The 20,381-nt window shown below is 37.3% G+C and overlaps 1 protein-coding gene across 4 annotated transcripts in view; it reads left to right on the plus strand.

Moving 5' to 3' along the window:
* Positions 1 to 20,381, plus strand: part of ANAPC10 (anaphase promoting complex subunit 10) — a 120,528-nt gene that overhangs the window by 5,106 nt on the left and 95,041 nt on the right. For all 4 annotated transcript variants that reach the window (XM_050791787.1, XM_050791788.1, XM_050791786.1 and 1 more), the window contains exon 3: positions 11,703 to 11,793. In XM_050791787.1, the coding sequence (XP_050647744.1) occupies positions 11,703 to 11,793 (91 nt within the window). The remainder of the gene's footprint in view (positions 1 to 11,702; positions 11,794 to 20,381) is intronic.

Here is a 20,381-nt window from a genome sequence, read left to right on the forward strand (position 1 = left end):
CGTAAACCCGGGAGGCGGAGCTTGCAGTGAGCTGAGATCCGGCCACTGCACTCCAGCCTGGGTGACAGAGCGAGACTCCGTCTCAAAAAAAAAAAAAAAAAAAGATGCCCTGTGCTTATTGTGGGACCATTGTGCCAGAGACATTTTCTTATTTTTCTGTGTAATAGTTCCACTCCAGTTTTCCTGTGCTCTGGCGCACACTTGTGCTACAGAGGGTGCCTCTCGCCATGCTCTTGCCCTACGTACAGCTGTAGAATACTGTGTTTTGTTACTCAGTTCAGGGTATGAGAGGCAGGGTAGTTCTCTGTTTTCCTAGTGCAGCAGCAGTCTTAGGTAGGCCGTATGTGCCTGGCCTCAGCAATTTGGCCCCTCCTATTCATGACAGCCTTGTATCTGTGGTTGGTCTTTTGTGGAAGAGAGTTTTCTGCCTCACTTTGAGAAAGAACTGTTGTTTGCCCCTCTCTCAGGTGTAGAGGGTTTTTTCTTTTACTTATCTTTCAGCAAGGATGGATGTTTATTTGTGTCCTGGAGCCAACAGGGTTGATTCTCCTCCTACAGCAGCTTAAGTCCTTTGTTCTGTGGGAGAGAAGGGTTTGGAAGGAGGGTAGAACTTTTTGCTTTCCTTCAGTGGTGGTCAGTCGCCTCCTCTGTACCTGTACCACTGACTTAGGCTCTTTAGTCTCTTGCCCTCTCCCAATCTTTATGTGTAAAGTGAGCACCCTTGCAAAAGAGTCTGAGAGTCAGTGTGAATTTGCCTTGTGTTTGGGGCTATCAGTGTTGCTGTATTGTTATGCTGGCCTGCATTTGGTCTTTGTCAAATGATGAAAGTTATACCTGATTTCTTCTTATGTGTTTATTTGGTCTCTGTTCCTTCCTCCTATGCTCTACCACAGTTGGGACAATCTGTAATCTTTTTTCTCCTGGGAATGGGGGCTGCCCCATTCTTGGATTTCAGGCTGTCTTATAGGAGTTTGTAGTTTATCCAGCTTTTTCTTGTTGTTTGGAGGGAACTGATTTTTTTTAATTTAAATTTTAAGCTTAAGTTCTGGGGTACACGTATAGGATGTACGGATTTGTGACATAAGTAAATGTGTCCCATGGTGATTTGCTGCATCTATCAACTTATCACCTACGTATTAAGCCCAGCATGCATTAGCTATTTTTCCTAATGTTCTCCCTCCCCCAACTCCATCCCGACAGGCTGTAGTGTGTGATGTTCCCCTCCCTGTGTCCATGTGTTCTCATTGTTTAGCTCCCACTTATAAGGGAGAACATGTGATGTTTGGTTTTCTATTCCTGTGTTAGTTTGCTCAGGATAATGGCTTCCAGCTCCATCCATGTCCCTGCAAAGGACATTATCTCATTCCTTTTTGTGGCTGGATAGTACTCCACGTGTTTACACTGTTGGTGGGAATGTAAATTGGTTCAGCCATTGTGGAAGACAGTGTGGCGAGTCCTCAAAGATGTAGAACCAGAAATACCATTTGACTCAGCAATCCCATTACTGGGTATATACCTAAAAGAATATAAATTATTCTATTACAAAGGTACATGCACATGTATGTTCATTGCAGTACTATTCACAATAGCAAAGATGTGGAATCAACCCAAATGCCCAAAAGACTGAATAAAGAAAATGTGGTACATATACACTATGGAATACTGTAGGGTGATTTTCCCCTCCCCGCATTTTTTAAAAGCTTTTCCAGCTTCCTTTTAGGTTGCTTTGGAATTCCTTAATATCCATTATCATATCAAATATTCCTATAAATATGCTTAAATTGAACATCTTTCACTGTTTTATCTAATAGTATAACTAGACTGGGGCCATATTGTGTCAGTAATGAGATACGAATCAGTGCTAGTTGAACTCCTTTGGTAAAGTTTACCTTCTTTGGTAAACTAGCACTGATTCATACCTCATTACTAACACAATATGGCACCAGTCACTGGTTTGAAGAGAGCAATACATGTCACCAGTTCCCTGAAGATGCCCCACTGCTTTGACATCTTGGAGGTGCAGAAGAGATAGTTACTGCTACTACAGGAGTGGCAGGATCACTTAAAAATGTGTTGAGTATGAAATTCATGAAGTTTATTAGTACAATGTCATATGTCTTACTTCACGTGACTTTGAGCTTTGAGTCCATCAGTGAAATATCATTATATGATTAGCACTTCACATATTAAGAATGACTACTCTTTATAAACAGGAAGCTGCATGAGAAAGTGGTTACTCGATCTTTGCTTCTCTAGGGTCAGATATTTTTCAGTTTAAGTCAGCAGATGGTGCTGAGATTTGTAACTCAAATTTGTTAGAGATTGAAAGACAAAAAAGACACAATCCCTTACTGTCAAGGACTTCACAATTTAGTGGAGGAAGTATAGCTTTAAACTATTACTATACAATGTAATAATTAATAACTTTGATTTAGTGCTTACTAAGTGATAGGTTCTGTTCTAAGAACTTTACATGCATAAAATAACCAATTATCTCAGTAAAGTTTTCAAAAGTTATATGAAGTTGTACTATTTCTTTTTTTTTTTTTTTTTTGAGATGGAGTCTCGCTCTGTCACCCAGGCTGGAGTACAGTGGCATGATGTCGGTTCACTGCAAGCTCCGCCTCCCGGGTTCATGCCATTCTCCTGCCTCAGCATCCCAAGTAACTGGGACTACAGGTGCCCGCCACCCCGCTGTCGCTAATTTTTTGTATTTTTAGTAGAGACGGGGTTTCACTGTGTTAGCCAGGATGATCTCCTGACCTTGTGATCCACCCACCTCGGCCTCCCAAAGTGCTGGGATTATAGGCATGAGCCACCGCACCCAGTGAAGTTGTACTATTTATTTACCATTTTCCAAATGAGGAAACTCGAGTACAGAAAGATTAAGTAGTTTGACAAAGATCACATGATAAGCAGGAAATTCTGGAATTCAAGACAGACTCCACTACACAATACTGCTTTTCACTAAGTATGGGCTCAGTGTGGAAGTAGCCCAAATAAGAAAGTGATTTACTTTGCTTGAAAGGATCATGGAAGTCTTCATGGAGATGATGCTTATTCTGTATGATGAAGCAAGAATAGGATTTTACTAAGGAGATAAAAGCAAGGGAAATGGGACAGTTAGCCTTCCATATCTGTAGGTTCTAATTTCATGGATTCAACTAACTGAAGATTGAAAATAGTTGGAAAAAACCCACAAAAAATAACAATACAACAACAAAAATAACACAAATAGAAAAACAACACAGTACAACTTTTTACATATTTACATTATATTAGGTATTATAAGTAATCTAGAGATGATTTAAAGTATACAAGAGGAGCCATTTTAAATGAGGGACTTGTGCATCAATGGATTTTGTTAACCACAGAAGTCCTGGTACCAATCCTTGTTGGATGCCAAGAAATGATAATATGTGCAGAGGTATACAGCTTAAACAAAACATGGCTTATTCAATGAATTTCTTTTATTAAATGAGACTAGAACATAGGGGAATGGCATATGTGAAGCTATATAGTTAGGTAGATGCCTGATTATAGAGGGCTTTATTAAACAGTTCATACTTTACTGTATAGATAATATGAGCAGTTGAAAAGGTAAGTAATGGAGTAAAACAATCAGTGTTCGTTCATATTTGAGAAGTGTGGAGGATAGATTGAAGTGAGGCAAGATTAGAGGTATAAAGGAAATCAGGAGACATGCAGTAAAAGCAGATAGGAAGTGATATAAAGGAGAATTTTAAGAAATTTTCAAAATGTTAATATCAGCCTTTGGGAGGTACAAATTTACTTGCCTGCTACAGGATGGTAGGTGGCACATGGCTTTGCAGAAATCTTTTTGTATCTTTGGAAATAATGGTTCAATATTTCATTCTGATTAAAGTTGGAATGTGTTTAGTAGATTCAGCTTAGTTGAACACACACCACAAAACAATCTTACAATTCAGCACAGTTGTTAAGTCTCTGCCTAAGAGACTGGAAAACCAAAAGAACAAATTTGTGTTATGACTGCTACCACATAATAGGGTCTTTTAAAATAATTTAATCATTTCATAAGCACCAAATTCATCCAATGTTGAAAAACAAATTTAGGGGAAAAATAGGTACATCTGCTATGCTTAACTATATTTGATACAAATAAGGGATTCAGTATGGCTGTATTTTGTGAACATCTTACAGGACTTATATGCTATTTGTTCCCTGGTTTTTATGAAGAGAGTGAGTTAATTTTGAGAAGGATAATGGGATATTGTAAGTTCCGTTTTTCTTAAAAACTCACTAAATTTTTACTGAAGTTCATGCTATAACTGACAATTATGGGCCTTCAAGTTAAAGGATTTCTGAGTTGAATAGTGATATTTGGTTTGCGGAAAATAAGACAACAGTATAATAGAAAATAACTTAAGTGGGAGGCTACATTAGATTGTGGGATTATGGGAGGCCTCTTTTATAAGTGAAATTTGCACAGAAACATGAATGTTAAGAAGAATTTATTGTGCAAAGATTTCAGAGAAGAACTTTCTTGACACCAGGAAGTTAGTTCAAAGGCTCTAAGTTAGTTGATTTGGCATTTTAGAGGTTCAGAAAGAAGGCTATAAGGGTTGGAGAGTAGTGAGTAAGGAGGAGAAATGGTAGATTAGATTGGAAATGTAATTAGATATGGGCCAGATTATATGAACTCTTGTAGGCCCTGAAAAAGAGTATTGATATTAAGTACAAAGGGAAACCACTGGAGGTGTTAAGCAGAAGAGGAAGATGATCTGATACAGAATTTTAAAAAAGTCAGTGTGTCCACTATGGATAATGTTGGTAGTGGCATAATGGTGGAGACCAATGGAGGAAATGATATTACAGTAATTTATGTTAGAGATTATGTTTATTTGGACTAGACTTAAATGGAAAGAAATGATGGCTTTGGGATATATTTTTAGAGGTGGAATAGTTATGATTCATTGGAGGAAACCTTCAGAGTGACCTTTCTGGCAGAACAACTCATACTGTTTCCTGAGTTGAAAAAGAAGGAGGGAGAGGAGAGAGTAAATAGATATTGGGTCAAAAAATAAATAATTTGATTTATATATGTTAATTTTGAGATGCCTAATTATTTTTCTAGTTGAAGTGTTTAGTAAGCAATTGACTGTAGAAGCTGGGAACTCTGCTTGAAGTTCTGGGTTGGAGATATAAATTTGAAGGTCATCAGTGTGGCGATGATATTCTGAGGGAACTGGACTAACTCACCGAGGGAGAGAATTTAGAGGAAAGAATAAAGCTTTGGGACACTTCAAGATAAAGAGATCTGGCAGAATAGTGGAAGAGGTGTCAACAAGGGATACTAAGAAGTGGCTAGCGAACTAGGAGGAAAACCAGGAGAGTGGGAAATCATGGATAGAAGTCAAGAGGAAACAAGTGTTTCAGAAAGTTAGTTAATTCTTCATCTCTCTTTTATTTTTGTTCTTTGAGATGGAGTCTCCCTCTGTCGCCCATGCTGGAGTGCAGTGGTGCGATCTCTGCTCACTGCAACCTCCACCTCCAAGGTTCAAGTGATTTTCCTGCCTTAGCCTCCCAGGTAGCTAAAATTACAGGTGTGTACCACCACACCCAGCTAATTTTTTATATTTTTGGTGGAGACAGGGTTTCACCATGTTGGCCAGGCTGGTCTCAAACTCTTGACCTCAAGTGATCTGCCCGCCTCAGCCTCCCAAAATGCTGGGATTATAGGCATGAACCATTGCACCTGGCCTCATCTCTTTATTGTGGCTCTAATACTTCATATTATAATTTATCTGCTTAAATCTATCAGTGCTGTCCATTAGAACTTAGTGCACCATGCAATGAGGTAACCATTAGCTACATGAAACTTTTGAACATGTCAAATGTTACTACTGTTACTGAGGAACCAAATTTTTAATTTTACTTAGTTTAAATGTATATAGCCACAGTGTAGGTCTAGTGCAGGATATAGATGAACTTCTCTACAGAGACCATTTGTTATCTATCTTTAGGTCTTCAAAGTTAAGACATTTGTCTCAGTTAAAATAGCCCCCTAGCAGAGGAGGTTGAGGCTGCAGTGAGCTGTGATCGTACTACTGTACTCCAGCCAGGGCAACAGAGCGAGACCCTGTCTCAAAAAAAAAAAAAAAAGAAAAAGAAAAAAAAGCTCCTTAGCGAATGTGAAAGTAGTTGTGTCAATAGATATGCTTGAAAGGAAAGTGACTGTTTGATTCATAAAGGCAGTCTAAGCTGGGCTGCTCAAATATATCTCTAGTGGTGTTGTATTAGTGCTCTCACTGCACTAATGCTGCTTAACAAACAACCCTAGTCTCTCAGTGGCATGATCAACCGAATTTACTTTGTGCTTTGGTGATGGCTTGGCTTTAGGCTGTCAGTCAGGTTCAGATCTGCTCCATTTGTCCAGGCATATTCTCTTAGTGGAGTGCAGAGCATTCAGAAGACCAGGCCAGACTTTGCAAGCACATTTACAACCTCTGCTTGTGTCACAGTGTATTGACTGAAGTAAGTCATAATTTAGCCCCAATATTGACTGGAGTGCAGAATCATATCCCTCCCATGAAGAGTGGGGAGAGAAGCATTAATATTTACCAAACAATAACGGTAACCATAGATGAATACTGATTTTCTTTTCTTTAGGGCAATTGTTCTCACCAGGGGATGCTTTTACCCTCCAGGGTACAAAGTCTGGAGATATTTTTGATTGTTGTGATAACTGGGGACATAAGGGTGGGGGGAGTTGGGGAGTTGGGGGAGTGTTTCTATTGACATCTAGTGGGTAGAGCCCAGGGATACAGCTAAATACCTTTCAATGCACAGGACACCCCCTGTACCAAACAAAGAATTATTTAGTCCAAAATATCAGTAGTGCCATGATTGAGAAACCTTGCCTTTGAAGAGTAATTCTAACATTTTAGCATGCATCAGAATCACCTAGAGGATTTATTAAGACATAAACTCTCAAAAGGGCTGAGCTCTCAAAGTTTCTGATGTATATCTAGAATTCCTTACAAGTTCCCAGGTGATAATGATGCTGTTGGTTTAGGAACGACACTGTACGAACCACTGCGTTAGAGAACCAGTACATCATATAACAGTTTTTTTTTCTGTGTAATATTGTTATTTGTGTGGATTTTCCTGATACCTGTTAAAGTAGTTATCATTGATATGTCTTTGTTTTAGTTCTTTTGTTTAAATTAAAACAATTCAGGGCCAGACACAATGACTCATGCCTGTAATCCCAACACTTTGGGAGACTGAGGCGGGTGGATCACTTGAGGTCAGGAGTTTGAGACCAGCCTGGCCAACATGGTGAAACCCCATCTGCACTAAAAATACAAAAATTAGCAGGGTGTGTTGGCCGGTGCCTGTAATCCCAGCTACTCTGGGGGAGGCTGAGCAAGTCTTCACTCTTGCGACCTTCATATTTTAGACTTTTATTTTTTGAAGCTCTGCCCCCTTGCAAAGGTGAGCTTCAGCTACCTGCAACAGTCACTTCTGGGAATTGCTTGAACCCAGGAGGTGGAGGTTGCAGTGAGCCGAGATCATGCCACTGCACTGCAGTCTGGGTGACAGAGCTAGACTCCATCTTAAAAAAAAAAAGGAAAAAAAAAAAAGAATTCAGATGCAATACTGAGTGGGAAGCTTTGGAAAAGAGGTTGAGACATGGCATTGGCACATAAGCAGATGTTTGTAAGAGGTTCTGTTTGTAAGGCATATCGAGGAAGCAAAAGTTGGTGATCACACTTAGTATTTTAGGCATAAAGATTTAGACTAATCAGTACTTGAAGATATTAGACCTGCTTAGTTGTACTATGATACTTTCTAAGCAGTAACTTAGAGACAAATTTTAAATGATCAGTTTTGAATTATAGGACATCACTTATCCTGAATAAATTATTCAGATTTTTGTTTAATGTTTTTAGCATTTAAAGAACAAATATTGTTTTATGAACCTCTTTGAGCACATGCATAATAAAGTTGTGAAATGAAGGAGAAAAAAAACCTGGCTGAGGTAGCTAAAATAAAATCAGTGGAAAAAAAAAACCATTTTAATCAATAGAACATTAAACTGTGGAGCTTTTAAGGAAGAATTGTGATTTAGTTGTCCTTTATTAGGGAACTAATAAACCAGTACTAAAAAGAAAAAGAGAGTTAAGATCTGTAACTCTTTATATTGGAGGTAAAAGTTTTTTTTTTTTTTTTTTTTTTTTTGGTCGGGTTCTTGCACTGTTGCCCAGGCTAGAGTGCAGTCGTACAGTCATGGCTCACTACAGCCTTGAACTCCAGGACTCAAGTGATCCCCCTGCCTCAGTCACATGAGTGTCATCACACCTGACTAAGTTTTTTATTTTTTGTATAGACAGTGTCTCACTATGTTGCACAGGCTGGCAAAACAGCTTTTTATCTTGTAACTTGCATAACTCAGTATTCTGGATTAGCTTTAGCAATATTGTATAAAGAACAAAGCATGATTTGAAGCATCACTGTCCAATAGAACATGTAATGTGAAATATATATACAAGTTTCATGTGGAATTTTATAGTAGCTACGTTTAAAAGGGCTAAAAAATAGGTGAAATTAATTGTAATAATATTTTTTAATCTAGTATAACTGAAATATTATTACTAATGACATATTTTACATTTTGTCCTAATCTTCAAATCAGCGTGTTATTTTACGCTTATAGCACATCTCAATTTGGATTTGTTATATTTCAAATAGCCACATGTGGCTAGTGGCTACCATATTGGACAGTGCATATTTAAGAGTTATGGAACAAGTAATAGCCCAATTTTTACATTTTATCGATGTACATGGCCCAGGACGGCTTTGAATGTGGACCAAATTAGTAAACTCTCTTAAAATATTATGAATTCTTTTTTTTTTTTTTTTTTAGCTCATCTGCTATTGTTAGTGTTAGTGTATTTTATGTGTGGCCCAAGAGAGTTCTTCTTCCAGTGTGGCCCAGGGAAGCCAAAAGATTAAACACCCCTGGTCTGTGTGATCTGGCTCCTTTCATATGTCTGGCTCATTTCCTGCTTCACACCAGTATATAGCCTTAGCTCTCAAAGGACCCGCTGTTTTCCATATATGCTATTTTTCTTGATTCGTGACATTACATGCTTATCTCTTTGCTGAATGCCCTTGAATCTTACCATTCTACCTCTTTATCTAGCTAACTAGTACTTTGAAATTCAATGCAAAACTCATTTTCTCTGGATAAACTTCTTTTATCCACTAGTATGCGCAATAAAGGCAGCAGATGCAAAGTTAAGATACACATCCATTCATGTTTGGATTATGTGGAACAGACATAGTGTTAATATCCATAATAGTGACTGAGTGTGGTGGCACATGCCTGTGGTCCCAGCTACCCAGATGACTGAGGTGGGAGGATTGCGTAAACCCAGCAGGTCATGGCTGCAGTGAGTTTTGGTGGTGCTACTGCATTCCAGCCTGTGTGTCAGAGCAAGACCCTGTCTCAAAAAGAAAAAAGAAAAGATCTGTAATAGTAAAAAGTGTTGTGAATAATTAAAAGACCAAAGTTTATTGAAGATATGAATAAGCATGAAAATACAAATATTAATAAATGTGAAATACAGTTTTTTTATCTATCAGGTGAGTAAATATTTAAAAGATTAACTGCATTTTTGCATGGTTGCAGAGCAGTGCTTTCCAACAGAAATGTAACACAAACCACGTATGTAATTTAAAATTATCTAGCAACCACATTAAAAAAATTTTATAAAAGTGCAGTTATTCTATTTTTCTCAATATGTTCAAAATATCACTTCAACATATAATCAATGTAAAAACATTAAATATATATTTAAAGTTTTTATCATACAAAGTCATCAAAATCTAGTGTATTAATTTCAGAACATACCAACTTTTACTAGCCATTCAGAGGGAATTCTTTTACATTTTTGGTGAGGAAATATTTTGGAGGACAATTTGGCAATATTTATCAAATTAAATATTCAAATGACCCAGGATTCTATTCCTAGAAATCTGTTCTCTAGAAATAACATATATTTAAAGAATATAGACAGATAGGTATTTTTTACAGTATTATTTGTAATAGCAAAACATTGGAAACAGCTTAAATGTTCTGCAGAGGTGTGGTGAGATAATTATGATATTTCCAGACAGTGGTGGACTATACAACCTTAAAAAATATGGAAGCTGTTTATGTCGAGTTATGTGAGCTAATAAATATTAGATTATTTAACATATATAAAATGTTTAGAATGTGCATGGCACATAGTTAATGTGATGTCAGTGTTTGTTATTATTATGAATTTATTGATATGAAATAAATATTCATATGGAAAAAAATCTCCAGATAAAACACCAACATACAGAGCTATTTATTATATGCTATCATTTGTGTAAATAAAGGGGAATAAAAAGAATACATATATGATTGCTTGTATATGCATATAGTATCTGTGGAAGGGCATGCAATAAACTGAGAACATTAATTATATTTGGAGAGGAGAATGAGGTGGTAGATAGTGACTTTTCACTGTGTCCTGTTCCTTTTGTATTTGTTCCATAATGAATATATTACTTAGTGTAAAATTGAATTGTAAATTAAACTTATTTCTCTTATTGAAGAGTATGCATTTTACCATTAAATCAGGTTCATTTCTAGAATTAGTATGAATTATTGTGGTTTTAATCAGGAAAAATCACAGGATTGTACAACTTCATTTATCTAGAATGGCTGGAGAATATGGGATTCTGGGTAAATTTAATTTTGAGTAATCAGAATTTTAATCAGAAGCATTTGGTTTCAAAATATATATGCCTTTTGAAAATATTTCTAAGTCATCCTTTTTCTTGTCTCAGTAAGTATGGCATATTGAACTTAACAGAATGTGTTGATTTTTTGAGGATTTTGTGCTTAGTCATTCTTACTATCAGCTTGCAAAAGCATAAGAAACTGAGTTTGAATACATATATTCTTTAAAATATATCCAACTGTACGTGGTGACTGACGCCTGTAATCCCAGCACTTTGGGAAGCTAAGGCGGGCGGATCACCTGAAGTTGGGGGTTCGAGACCAACCTGACCAACATGGAGAAGCACCTTCTCTACTAAAAATATGAAATTAGTTGGCCATGGTGGCACATGCCTGTAATCCCAGCTACTTGGCAGCCTGAGGCAGGAGAATCACTTGAACCTGGGAGGTGGAGGTTGTGATGAGCCGAGATTGTGCCATTGCATTCCAGCCTGGGCAACAAGAGTGAAACTCCATCTCAGAAAAAAAAAATAATATCTCCTAGAAAATGTTTTTTAAAAAGGTGACAACAAAATAACTCGATCCTAATATAGGCTTTGTATGTGCAAGTGATATTTCTCTCAGAGTTGAGCTCTGAATAAAAGGGTAGAAGAATTGTGGTTAATTTAAATTTCACAGCTGGGTGCTATGGCTTATGCCTGTAATCCCTGCACTTTGGGAGGCCAAGGCAGGAGGATCACTTGAGGCTGGGGGCTCAAGGCCAGCCTGGGCAACACAGCAAGACCCTGTCTACAAAATAAATAAAATAAAAAATAAATTTAATATTTCTGACCGTTCTGTTTATCAAAATTTCTGGACAAATACATATGTTAATTTTATATTTTTCATGTATAGTTCTTGCTTTTTCACGGGCATTTATTGACACTTTTGATGTTTTTAGGATTTGGAGTGGATCAGTTACGAGACGACAATCTAGAAACTTACTGGCAATCAGATGGTTCCCAGCCTCATTTAGTGAACATCCAGTTCAGGTAATACATTTTCAAATTTTTCATCTAGTGTAGGTTATAGACAAAGAAATCTATTTTATTTACATAAAAACTAAAGATAGAGATTACAATGAAATACACTTTTTAAACTCTGAAGTCTTAGAGATTATTTTTCTGTTCGGTTAGATCATTAGCATTTCAAATTTACTCTGTCTTATTTTTTATGAATTTTCTTATGGTATGTTGCATAGTTCCTTTTATGTAGATGTTTCTCAAATATACTTTTCAATATAATTTATTTTTTGAAGGTACTTCCAGTAAAATACGTTTTGCTTGTGGCCCAATACAGTGCCTTGATGTATCATATTAAGTAAACCCTGAGTGGTGATTGTAAGTTTTTTAACTGTGGAATATTCATACAACTTCTCAAATTTTTACTTTTATTTGGAAAAAAAAAATTTAACTTAGAACCTTTCAGGACATTTTCCTTTTTGAAAATGCTTTTTGAGGGGAAAGGAAAACAGCCACATGTTTGTCAATGCTTTGAATGTATTTATTATCAAATGTTTAAAATTTTAAATAGAGACAGTTGACCACTATGTTGGCCAGGCTGGTCTCAAACTCCTGGCCTCAAGCATTTCTCCCACCTCAGCCTCCCAAAATGCTGGTGTTCCAGGCCTGAACCACTGGGCCTGGCTGAATTTATTGACATAGTTGGAAACCAGTTAACTCGGCTATCTTGTTCCATTTATACCATCTTTTTTGTTTTGTTTTTTTTTTTGAGATGGAGTTTAGAGTTTTGCTTTTGTTGCCCGGGCTGGAGTGCAATGCAGTGATCTCAGCTCAACGCAACCTCCGCCTCCCAGGTTCAAGTGATTCTCCTGCCTCAGCCTTCCAAGTAGCTGGGATTACAGGCATGTGCCACCATGCCCAGCTAATTTTGTATTTTTAGTAGAGATGGGGTTTCTCCATGTGGGTCAGGCTGGTCTCGAACACCTGACCTTGTGATCCACCCGCCTTGGCTTCCCAAAGTTCTGGGGTTACAGGCATGAGCCACTGCACCCGCCTTATACCATCTATTTTAACGTTCTATAGCATTGTATTTTTAGTTGTTTGTTTTTATTGTCCTAGAGTACAAATCAGCGAATTTCCAGCAAGCCAGATAGTGAATATTTTAGGCTTTGTGGGCCATCTCATCTGTTTTGCAGCTACAGTGCTCAGTTCCAGTATTATAGCACAAAGGCAGCCCTACACAGTGCATAAATGACATAATTTAGCTGTTCTCATTAAATTTTATCTTACAAAAGCAGACGTTAGGCAGGATTTATTCATTTTCCTTCTGACTTCTGTTTTAGGTTAAGGGAGTACATGTGCAGGTTTGTTACATGGGTAAATTGCCTTTTGCTGGGGTTTGGTGTACAAATTATCTCGTCATGCAGGTAGTAAGCATAGTACCTGATCGTTTTTCGGTCCTCTTCTTCCTTTCCTTTACCTCAAGTAGGCACCCATGTCTATTGTTCCCTATTTTGTCTCTATATGTATTCAATGTGTTTTTTTTTTTTTTTTTTTTTCTTGAGACGGAGTCTCACTCTGGTTCCCAGGTGGAGTGCAGTGGCACGATCTCTGCTCACTGCAACCTCCACCTCCCAGGTTCAAGCGATTCTCCTGCCTCAGCCTCCCAAGTAGCTGGGATTACAGGTGCCCGCCATCACGCCCGGCTAATTTTTGTATTTTTAGTAGAGACAAGGTTTCACCATGTTGGCCAGGCTGGTCTCAAACTCCTGACCTCAGGTGATCCACCTGCCTCGGCCTCCCAAAGTGCTGGGATTATAGGTGTGAGCCACCGCACCCAGCCATGTATTCAATGTTTAGTTCCCACTTATAAGTGAGGACATGCACTATTTGGTTTTCTGTTTCTGTGTTGTCTTAGGATGCCAGCCTCCAGCTGCATCCATGCTGCTGCAAAGGACATGATTTCATTCTTCTTTATGATTGTGTGATGTTCCATGGTGTATATGTACCATATTTTCTTTATCTAGTCCACTGTTGATGGGCATCTAGATTGAATTCCATGTCTTTGCTATTGTGAATAGTGCTGCAGTGAACATGTGTGTGTATTTGTCTTATGGTGAAATGATTTAAATCCCTTTGGGTATATAACCAGTAATAGGATTGCTTGGTTGAATAGTAGTTAATGTTTTAAATTCTTTGAGAAATCTTCAAGCTGCTTTCCACAATGGCTGAACTAATTTACATTCCCACTAGCAGTGTATAAGCATTGCCTTTTTTTCACAACTTCACCAGCATCTGTTATTTTTTTGACTTTTTAATAATAAACATTCCGACTGGTGTGTGAAATGGTATCTCATTGTGGTTTTGATTTGTATTTCTCTAGTGATTAGTGAGGGTGACCATCTTTTCATATGCTTGTTGGCTGTATGTCTACTTTTGAGGAATGTCTGTTCATGTCCTTTGCCCATTTTTTAATAGAGTTGCTTTTTTCTTGTAAATTTAAGTTCCTTATAGATTCTGGATATTAGACTTTTGTCAGATGCATAATTTGCAAATATTTTTTCCCATCCTATAGGTTATCTGTTTACTCTGTTAATAGTTTCTTTTGCTGTGCTGAAGCTCTTTAGTTTAATTAGGTCCCACTTGTCAATTTCCATTTTTGTTTTAATTGCTTTTGGAGTTTTTGTCATGAAATCTTTATTAGGTCCTATGTTCTAGGTATTTCTAGGTATTTCCTAGGTTTTCTACCTGGGACTTTATAGTTTTTGGTTTTACATTTAGGTCTTTTATAAATCTTGATTATTGTATATGGTGAAAGGGAGGGGTCTAATTTCAATCTTCTGCATATGGCTAGCCAGTTATCCCTGTGCAGTTTATTGAATAGGGACTTCCTTCCCCATTGCTTGTTATTGCCAACTTTGTTGAAGATCAGATGTAGATATGCAGCTTTATTTCTGGGTTCTCTAATCTGTTCCATTGGTCTCTGTGTCTGTTTTTGTACCAGTACCATGATGCTCTTTTGGCTACTGTTATTTTGAAGTATAGTTTGAAGTTGGGTAATGTGATGTCTCCAGCTTTGTTCTTTTTGCTTGGTATTGCTTTGGCTATTGAGGCTCTTTTTTGGTTCTATATGAATATTAGAATAGTTCTCTAATTCTGTGAAAACTGTCAGTAGTTTGATTGGAATAGCATTGAATCTGTAAATTGCTTTGGGCAGTTATGACCATTTGTTTTTTAAACAATATTGATTCTTCCTATCCATGAGCATGGGATATTTTTCCATTAGTTTGTGTCATATCTGATTTCCTTCAGCAGTGTTTTGTAATTCTTGTAGAGATCTTTTGCTTCCTTAGTTAGCTGTATTCTCAGGTATTTTATTCTTGTTTGTGGCTGTTTTGAGTGGAATTGTGTTCTTGATTTGGCACTTAGCTTGGATGTTACTGGTGTATAGAAATGCTATTGATTTTTGTATATTGATTTTGTATCCTGAAACTTTGCTGAAGTTGTTCATCAGATCTAGGAGTCTTTGGGCAGAGACTATGGGGTTTTCTAGGTAGAGAATTACATTGTCTGCAAACAGAGATGGTTTGACTTCCTCTCTTCCTATTTGAATGCCTTTTAATTTTTCTCTTGCCTGATTGCTGTGGCTAGGACCTCTAAAACTATGTTAAATAGAAGTGGTGAGAGTGGGCATCCTTGTCTTGTTCTGGTTCTTAAGGGGAATGCTTCTTCCGGTTTTTGCTCAGTATGATGTTGGCTGTGGGTTTGTCATAGATGGCGCTTATTATTTTGAATTATGATCCTTCAATGCCTAGTTTATTGAGGATTTTTAACATGAAGCGATGTTGAATTTTATTGAAAGCCTTTTCTGCATCTCTTGAGATGATGATGTGGTTTTTGTTTTTCGTTCTGTTTATGTGATGAACGACATTTGTTGATTTGCATATGTGGAGCCTGTCTTACATCCCAGGAATAAAGCCTCCTTGATTGTGGTGGATTAGCATTTTTTTGATGCACTGCTGGATTGAGTTTGTTAGTATGTTATTGAGGATTTTTGTGTCGATGTTCATCGAGAATATTGGCCTGAGGTTTCTTCTTTTACTGGGTCTTTGCCAGGTTTTGGTATCAGAGTGATGCTGGCCTTAGAATGAGTTAGGGAGGAGTCCTTCCTTCTCAGTTTTTTGCAATCATTTCAGTAGGATTAATACCAACTTTTTCTGTACTCTGGGGTTCTCTGAATTTCCTGAATTTGAATGTTAACCTCTTTAGTGAGGTTGGGGAAATTTTCATGGACAATAACCTCAAATATATTTTCCAATTTGCTTGTTGTTTCTCCCTCTCTTTCGGGGACCCTATTGAGTTGTAGGTTTGGTCTCTTTACATAATCTCCTATTTCTCCGAGGTTTTGCTCATTTTTAAAAAAATTCTTTTTAATTTTTGTCTAACTGAATTGATTTGAAGAACCCATCTTTGTGCTCTAAGGTTCTTTCCTCAGCTTGGTCCATTCTGCTGTTAACACTTATGAATGTATTATGAAATCTTTGTAGTGAGTTTTTCAGCTCTATCAGATTAGTTTGATTCTTTCTTAAAATAGCTATTTCGTGTTTCAGCTCTTGATTCATTTTACTGGATTCCTTAGATTCCTTGGATTGGGTTTCAACTTCCATCTGCATCTTGATGTTCTTCATTGCCATCTAGATTCTGAATTCTGAATTCCAAGGAATGTCTGTCATTTCTGTCATTTCAATCTGGGAACCATTGCTGGGCTACTAGTGTGCTCATTTAGAGGTGAGAAGACACTCTGTCTTTTAGACTTGCCACAATTCTTGCTCTGTTTTTTTCTCATCTGTATGGGAAAATGTTCCTTTAATCTTTGAAGTTGCGGTCTGTTAGATGAGCTTCTTTGCTTTTATCTTCTTTGATGCCATGGAGGATTTGACTGTGGTGCAAGTTGGGTTTAGTTGACTGGCTTCATTTCTGGATGATTTCAGGATACCAAGGCTCAGCTCAGCACTTGTGGGTTGAATGCTGTAATCCAGAGGGCCTTTGACCAGACCCAAAACCTTGTTCTCTGGCCCTTCAATTTAAGCAACTGCTGCACTGGAGGGGCCACGGTGTTCCCAGTCTGCTGGCAACAACACTCCAATGAGGGGTGCAGTCAAAGCAGTCAGGTGAAGTCTATGGGCAGATGTATGCTGGCAGCAGCCCATCTGCAAAAGCTTTCTGATGGTTAGGTGGGGTCTGTTGGTGAAAAAACTGTGTCAGTGGCCGCCGGGAAGCACCCCAGTAGGTCTTCTGAGGCTGTGCTGCAATCAGACATGGCCAAGCAGGGACCCTGGGAGAGACTGGCAGACAAGGTGTTGCTCAGATCAGACTGGCCCCATTCCATGGGTAAGATAGCCCTATCTTGTCCAGGTCCAACAGTCAACAAAGGCCAAAGCCACCTAGAGGTACATGGCAATCCTTAGGGGACAGGCATCCCTGGCTGTGCTCCACTGCAGCCATTCCCATGCCCAACCCTCTGGGCTCCACACAGGCTGGGGTCCTGTGCCTGCTAACTCTCCCAAGCAGCACTCCCTGCTAGTTCAGATGCCCGTGAGGGTTATGCGGCCTCCTGCAGCTAGAATTCTGGGGATACGTGGTGAGAGTGGACTACTCCATGCCTATTTAATTAATTCCTTCCCCAGGAGCTGCTCAGGGCCAGAAATGAGTCCTGGTGCTCAGCAACCCCATTCAGGGTTCCTAGCTTACTGCCCTTTCAGCCCAGGGTCTGCTTGGTCCTCCCTGTGTCCACTCTCAGTGCCTTCCTTCTGACAGTCTGCTCAGAGTATGCCTGTCTTCTTGATGGTCTGGTCTCTTGGTGAATGAAACTCTTCCTGGCCGCGTCTAGTTGGCCACCTTGGCTCTGATCAACCCTGAGGTTCTTTTTAAATAAAAGTTTTATTTCTTAAGATGGTTGCTAAAATTAAAATGACAGTTAAGTACTAGTCTCTTTATAGTAAATAATAAATGTATTATAAAGTTATAGTTCTATATTTAATCCACTTCTCCTCCTTCCTTTTGAAGAGTGTAAACTCAAGATGGGAAAGGAGGACAAAGCCAGAAGTGTGAAAGATATTTAAGTAGTTTTAGTTGACAATGAATTTAGTTTCAGTTAACAGCGTGATGTGATTGCTAAAAAAGCTAGTATGATTTTGGGATGCAATAAAGTAACCATAGAATGTATGAAGACCTCCTGGTGTATTGTATTCCGTGTCAGCTTCCCCTGCTAACACTGATAAAGAAGGTCTAGGATGTGCTCAGAAGATAGTAGACAGAATAGGGGATTGAAGCCAAACCATAATAAAAAAAAAATTTGGAACATATGGTCTGCCGAAAACTTTAGGGGACATGGTAGCTTTCTTTCCATAGTTTGAAGGATTTATATTTTGTGGAGGAATTAGATTTTTTTGTATGTGTCACCTCATAAGAAAAAACTTCATCCAAACGGTAAGAGCTGCACGAAGACCAGTTATGGCTTAGTATAAAGAAAACTTTTAAAAATTGGAACTGATCAAAGATAATTTGCTTGATAGTAATAGTTGTTACCTGTCAGAAAAGTTTTGAACCTGGGTATTTATTGGAATAAGTGATGGTTAGATACGTGATCCTCTAAGCTCATGTTTAGTCCTAATGGTTCTGATTAGGTCTAATTAAAATACATTATGCTTCACTTACTGAATGTGTTTAGCATACTTTTTTTGTGAAATAGCTTTAAATGTTAGAATATGAACATAATTTAAAGTTTGAAGTATTTCCAAATTCAAGAATAGACACACTAGCAATTAAGTATCACAGGGCCTATACATGGAAAATCTAATTTGGAACATTTTCATAGTTCTTGATTTTTCTTTGGAGGAATCTCCTGTTCTGTCAGCCGTGCAGAAATTGCAAAGAAATAATCTTCATAAAAATGTGAATAGAATATATTAAAAACTGTTACCTATTACATAAATAAATGAAGAGAAAAAGGCCTCTGCCCTCCTCAAAAAGAGAGGTAATTTTTCTTGGCAGTTAGGAGAAAAAAGTCTTAAGGGGGAAGGAAAAAATATAATAAGAAAATGAAATGTTCTTTGAGTGTGTAATTTTGTGCTTAAATGGAAAATAGAGAAGCTTTTTGCTCTTATGAAAGATAAAGTGAATTATTTTCTATTTGTAAAGAGCTAATTCTCTTGGGAAGAATTTCAAAATTTGTTAATAATTTTTTAAGGAAAATTGGGGAGTAATTTAGTTTAATATGGATTATATGGATTAATGTACTTGTTTGCTGATTTAAAATACTGTTTGCTGATAAATACTGAAATATTAAGCTGAGTAAGAACAAAGCAAAATTTGTGCTTTTGTTTGATCTGCCTTCATCAAAATTCCTACAAATTTTATTAAATGTAATCTTGATATTTTTGTCATGGTAATAACAATTATACATTTTTAAATTACATTAAAATGATTTCTGTGTCACAAAGAAATTTATTGAAATAGAAAAGGATAGAAGAATGCTGAGAAAAATATTGAAAAGTTATGCTGGTTTGCTTCATTTTCAAGAGAAATTTTGATAGTTTACTAATGAAAGATAAATTATAAATTTTTTAAAAACCTGTATTTCCTAAAACCTGGGTTTAATGAAAACATTGATAGCAATAAACTCCATTATCATTTAAAGCACTTTGAACAGAAAGTACTTTATAAATTTAATAAAATCCTATATATACTTAAATACCAATGTATGTATGGGTGTAAATTGCTTAAGCCAAATCATACAAATTAGTTTATTTACCCCCCTCCCCAAATTACACTGTTGATAAATTTTAAACTTTATAATTTTGTGAAATTTATACTTTTGCTTGATCATCTCTTTGGATTAATATTAGGTTTTTAAAAAGTATCAGGTAACAGGTGAACAACAGGACCTATTGCCTGGTAGCACTAGAGTTTCAGCAGCTTAGGTATCTTTGTAAAAAAGCATTTGTGCAATTATAGAATACTTTATTGCATTTTCCCCTTATTTTTAAAAGTAGAACAAATGAAAAAATTAAAGTGCTCATGTCATTTAAAAAATAATAGGTTGGGTGCAGTGGCTCACGCCTGTAATCCCAACACTTTGGGAGGCTGAGGTAGGAGGATTGTTTAAAGCCAGAAGTTCAAAACTAGCCTAGGAGATAAAGCAAGATTCTGTTTCTACAAAAAATTTAAAAAATTACCTGGGTGTGGTGGTACATACCTGTAGTTTCAGCTACTCAGGAAGCTGTCATGGATCGCTTGAGCCAGGAGTTTGAAGCTGCAGTGAGCTTTTGTCATACCACTGTACTCCAGCCTGGGTGACAGAGCGAGACCCTGTCTCCTAAAAAAAAAAAAAAAAAAAAAATACATAATAGATGCTAGGCTTAATCACAATATATTAATACTTGTGAATACATTATAAATCATTAGACTCAACTAGATATTCATTGGACTTTCCTAGTCACCTGCATATTGAATTATGAACACCAAAAGGAAATGTTAAATATTTATTGTCAAAGATTGTGACTGAACCATCTGGTATAATTTAGGATTGTGATTTAGGATTGGGTAGATTTTTTTAG

Source organism: Macaca thibetana, chromosome 5 (genome assembly GCF_024542745.1).
Source record: "Macaca thibetana thibetana isolate TM-01 chromosome 5, ASM2454274v1, whole genome shotgun sequence".
Lineage (NCBI taxonomy): Eukaryota > Metazoa > Chordata > Mammalia > Primates > Cercopithecidae > Macaca > Macaca thibetana.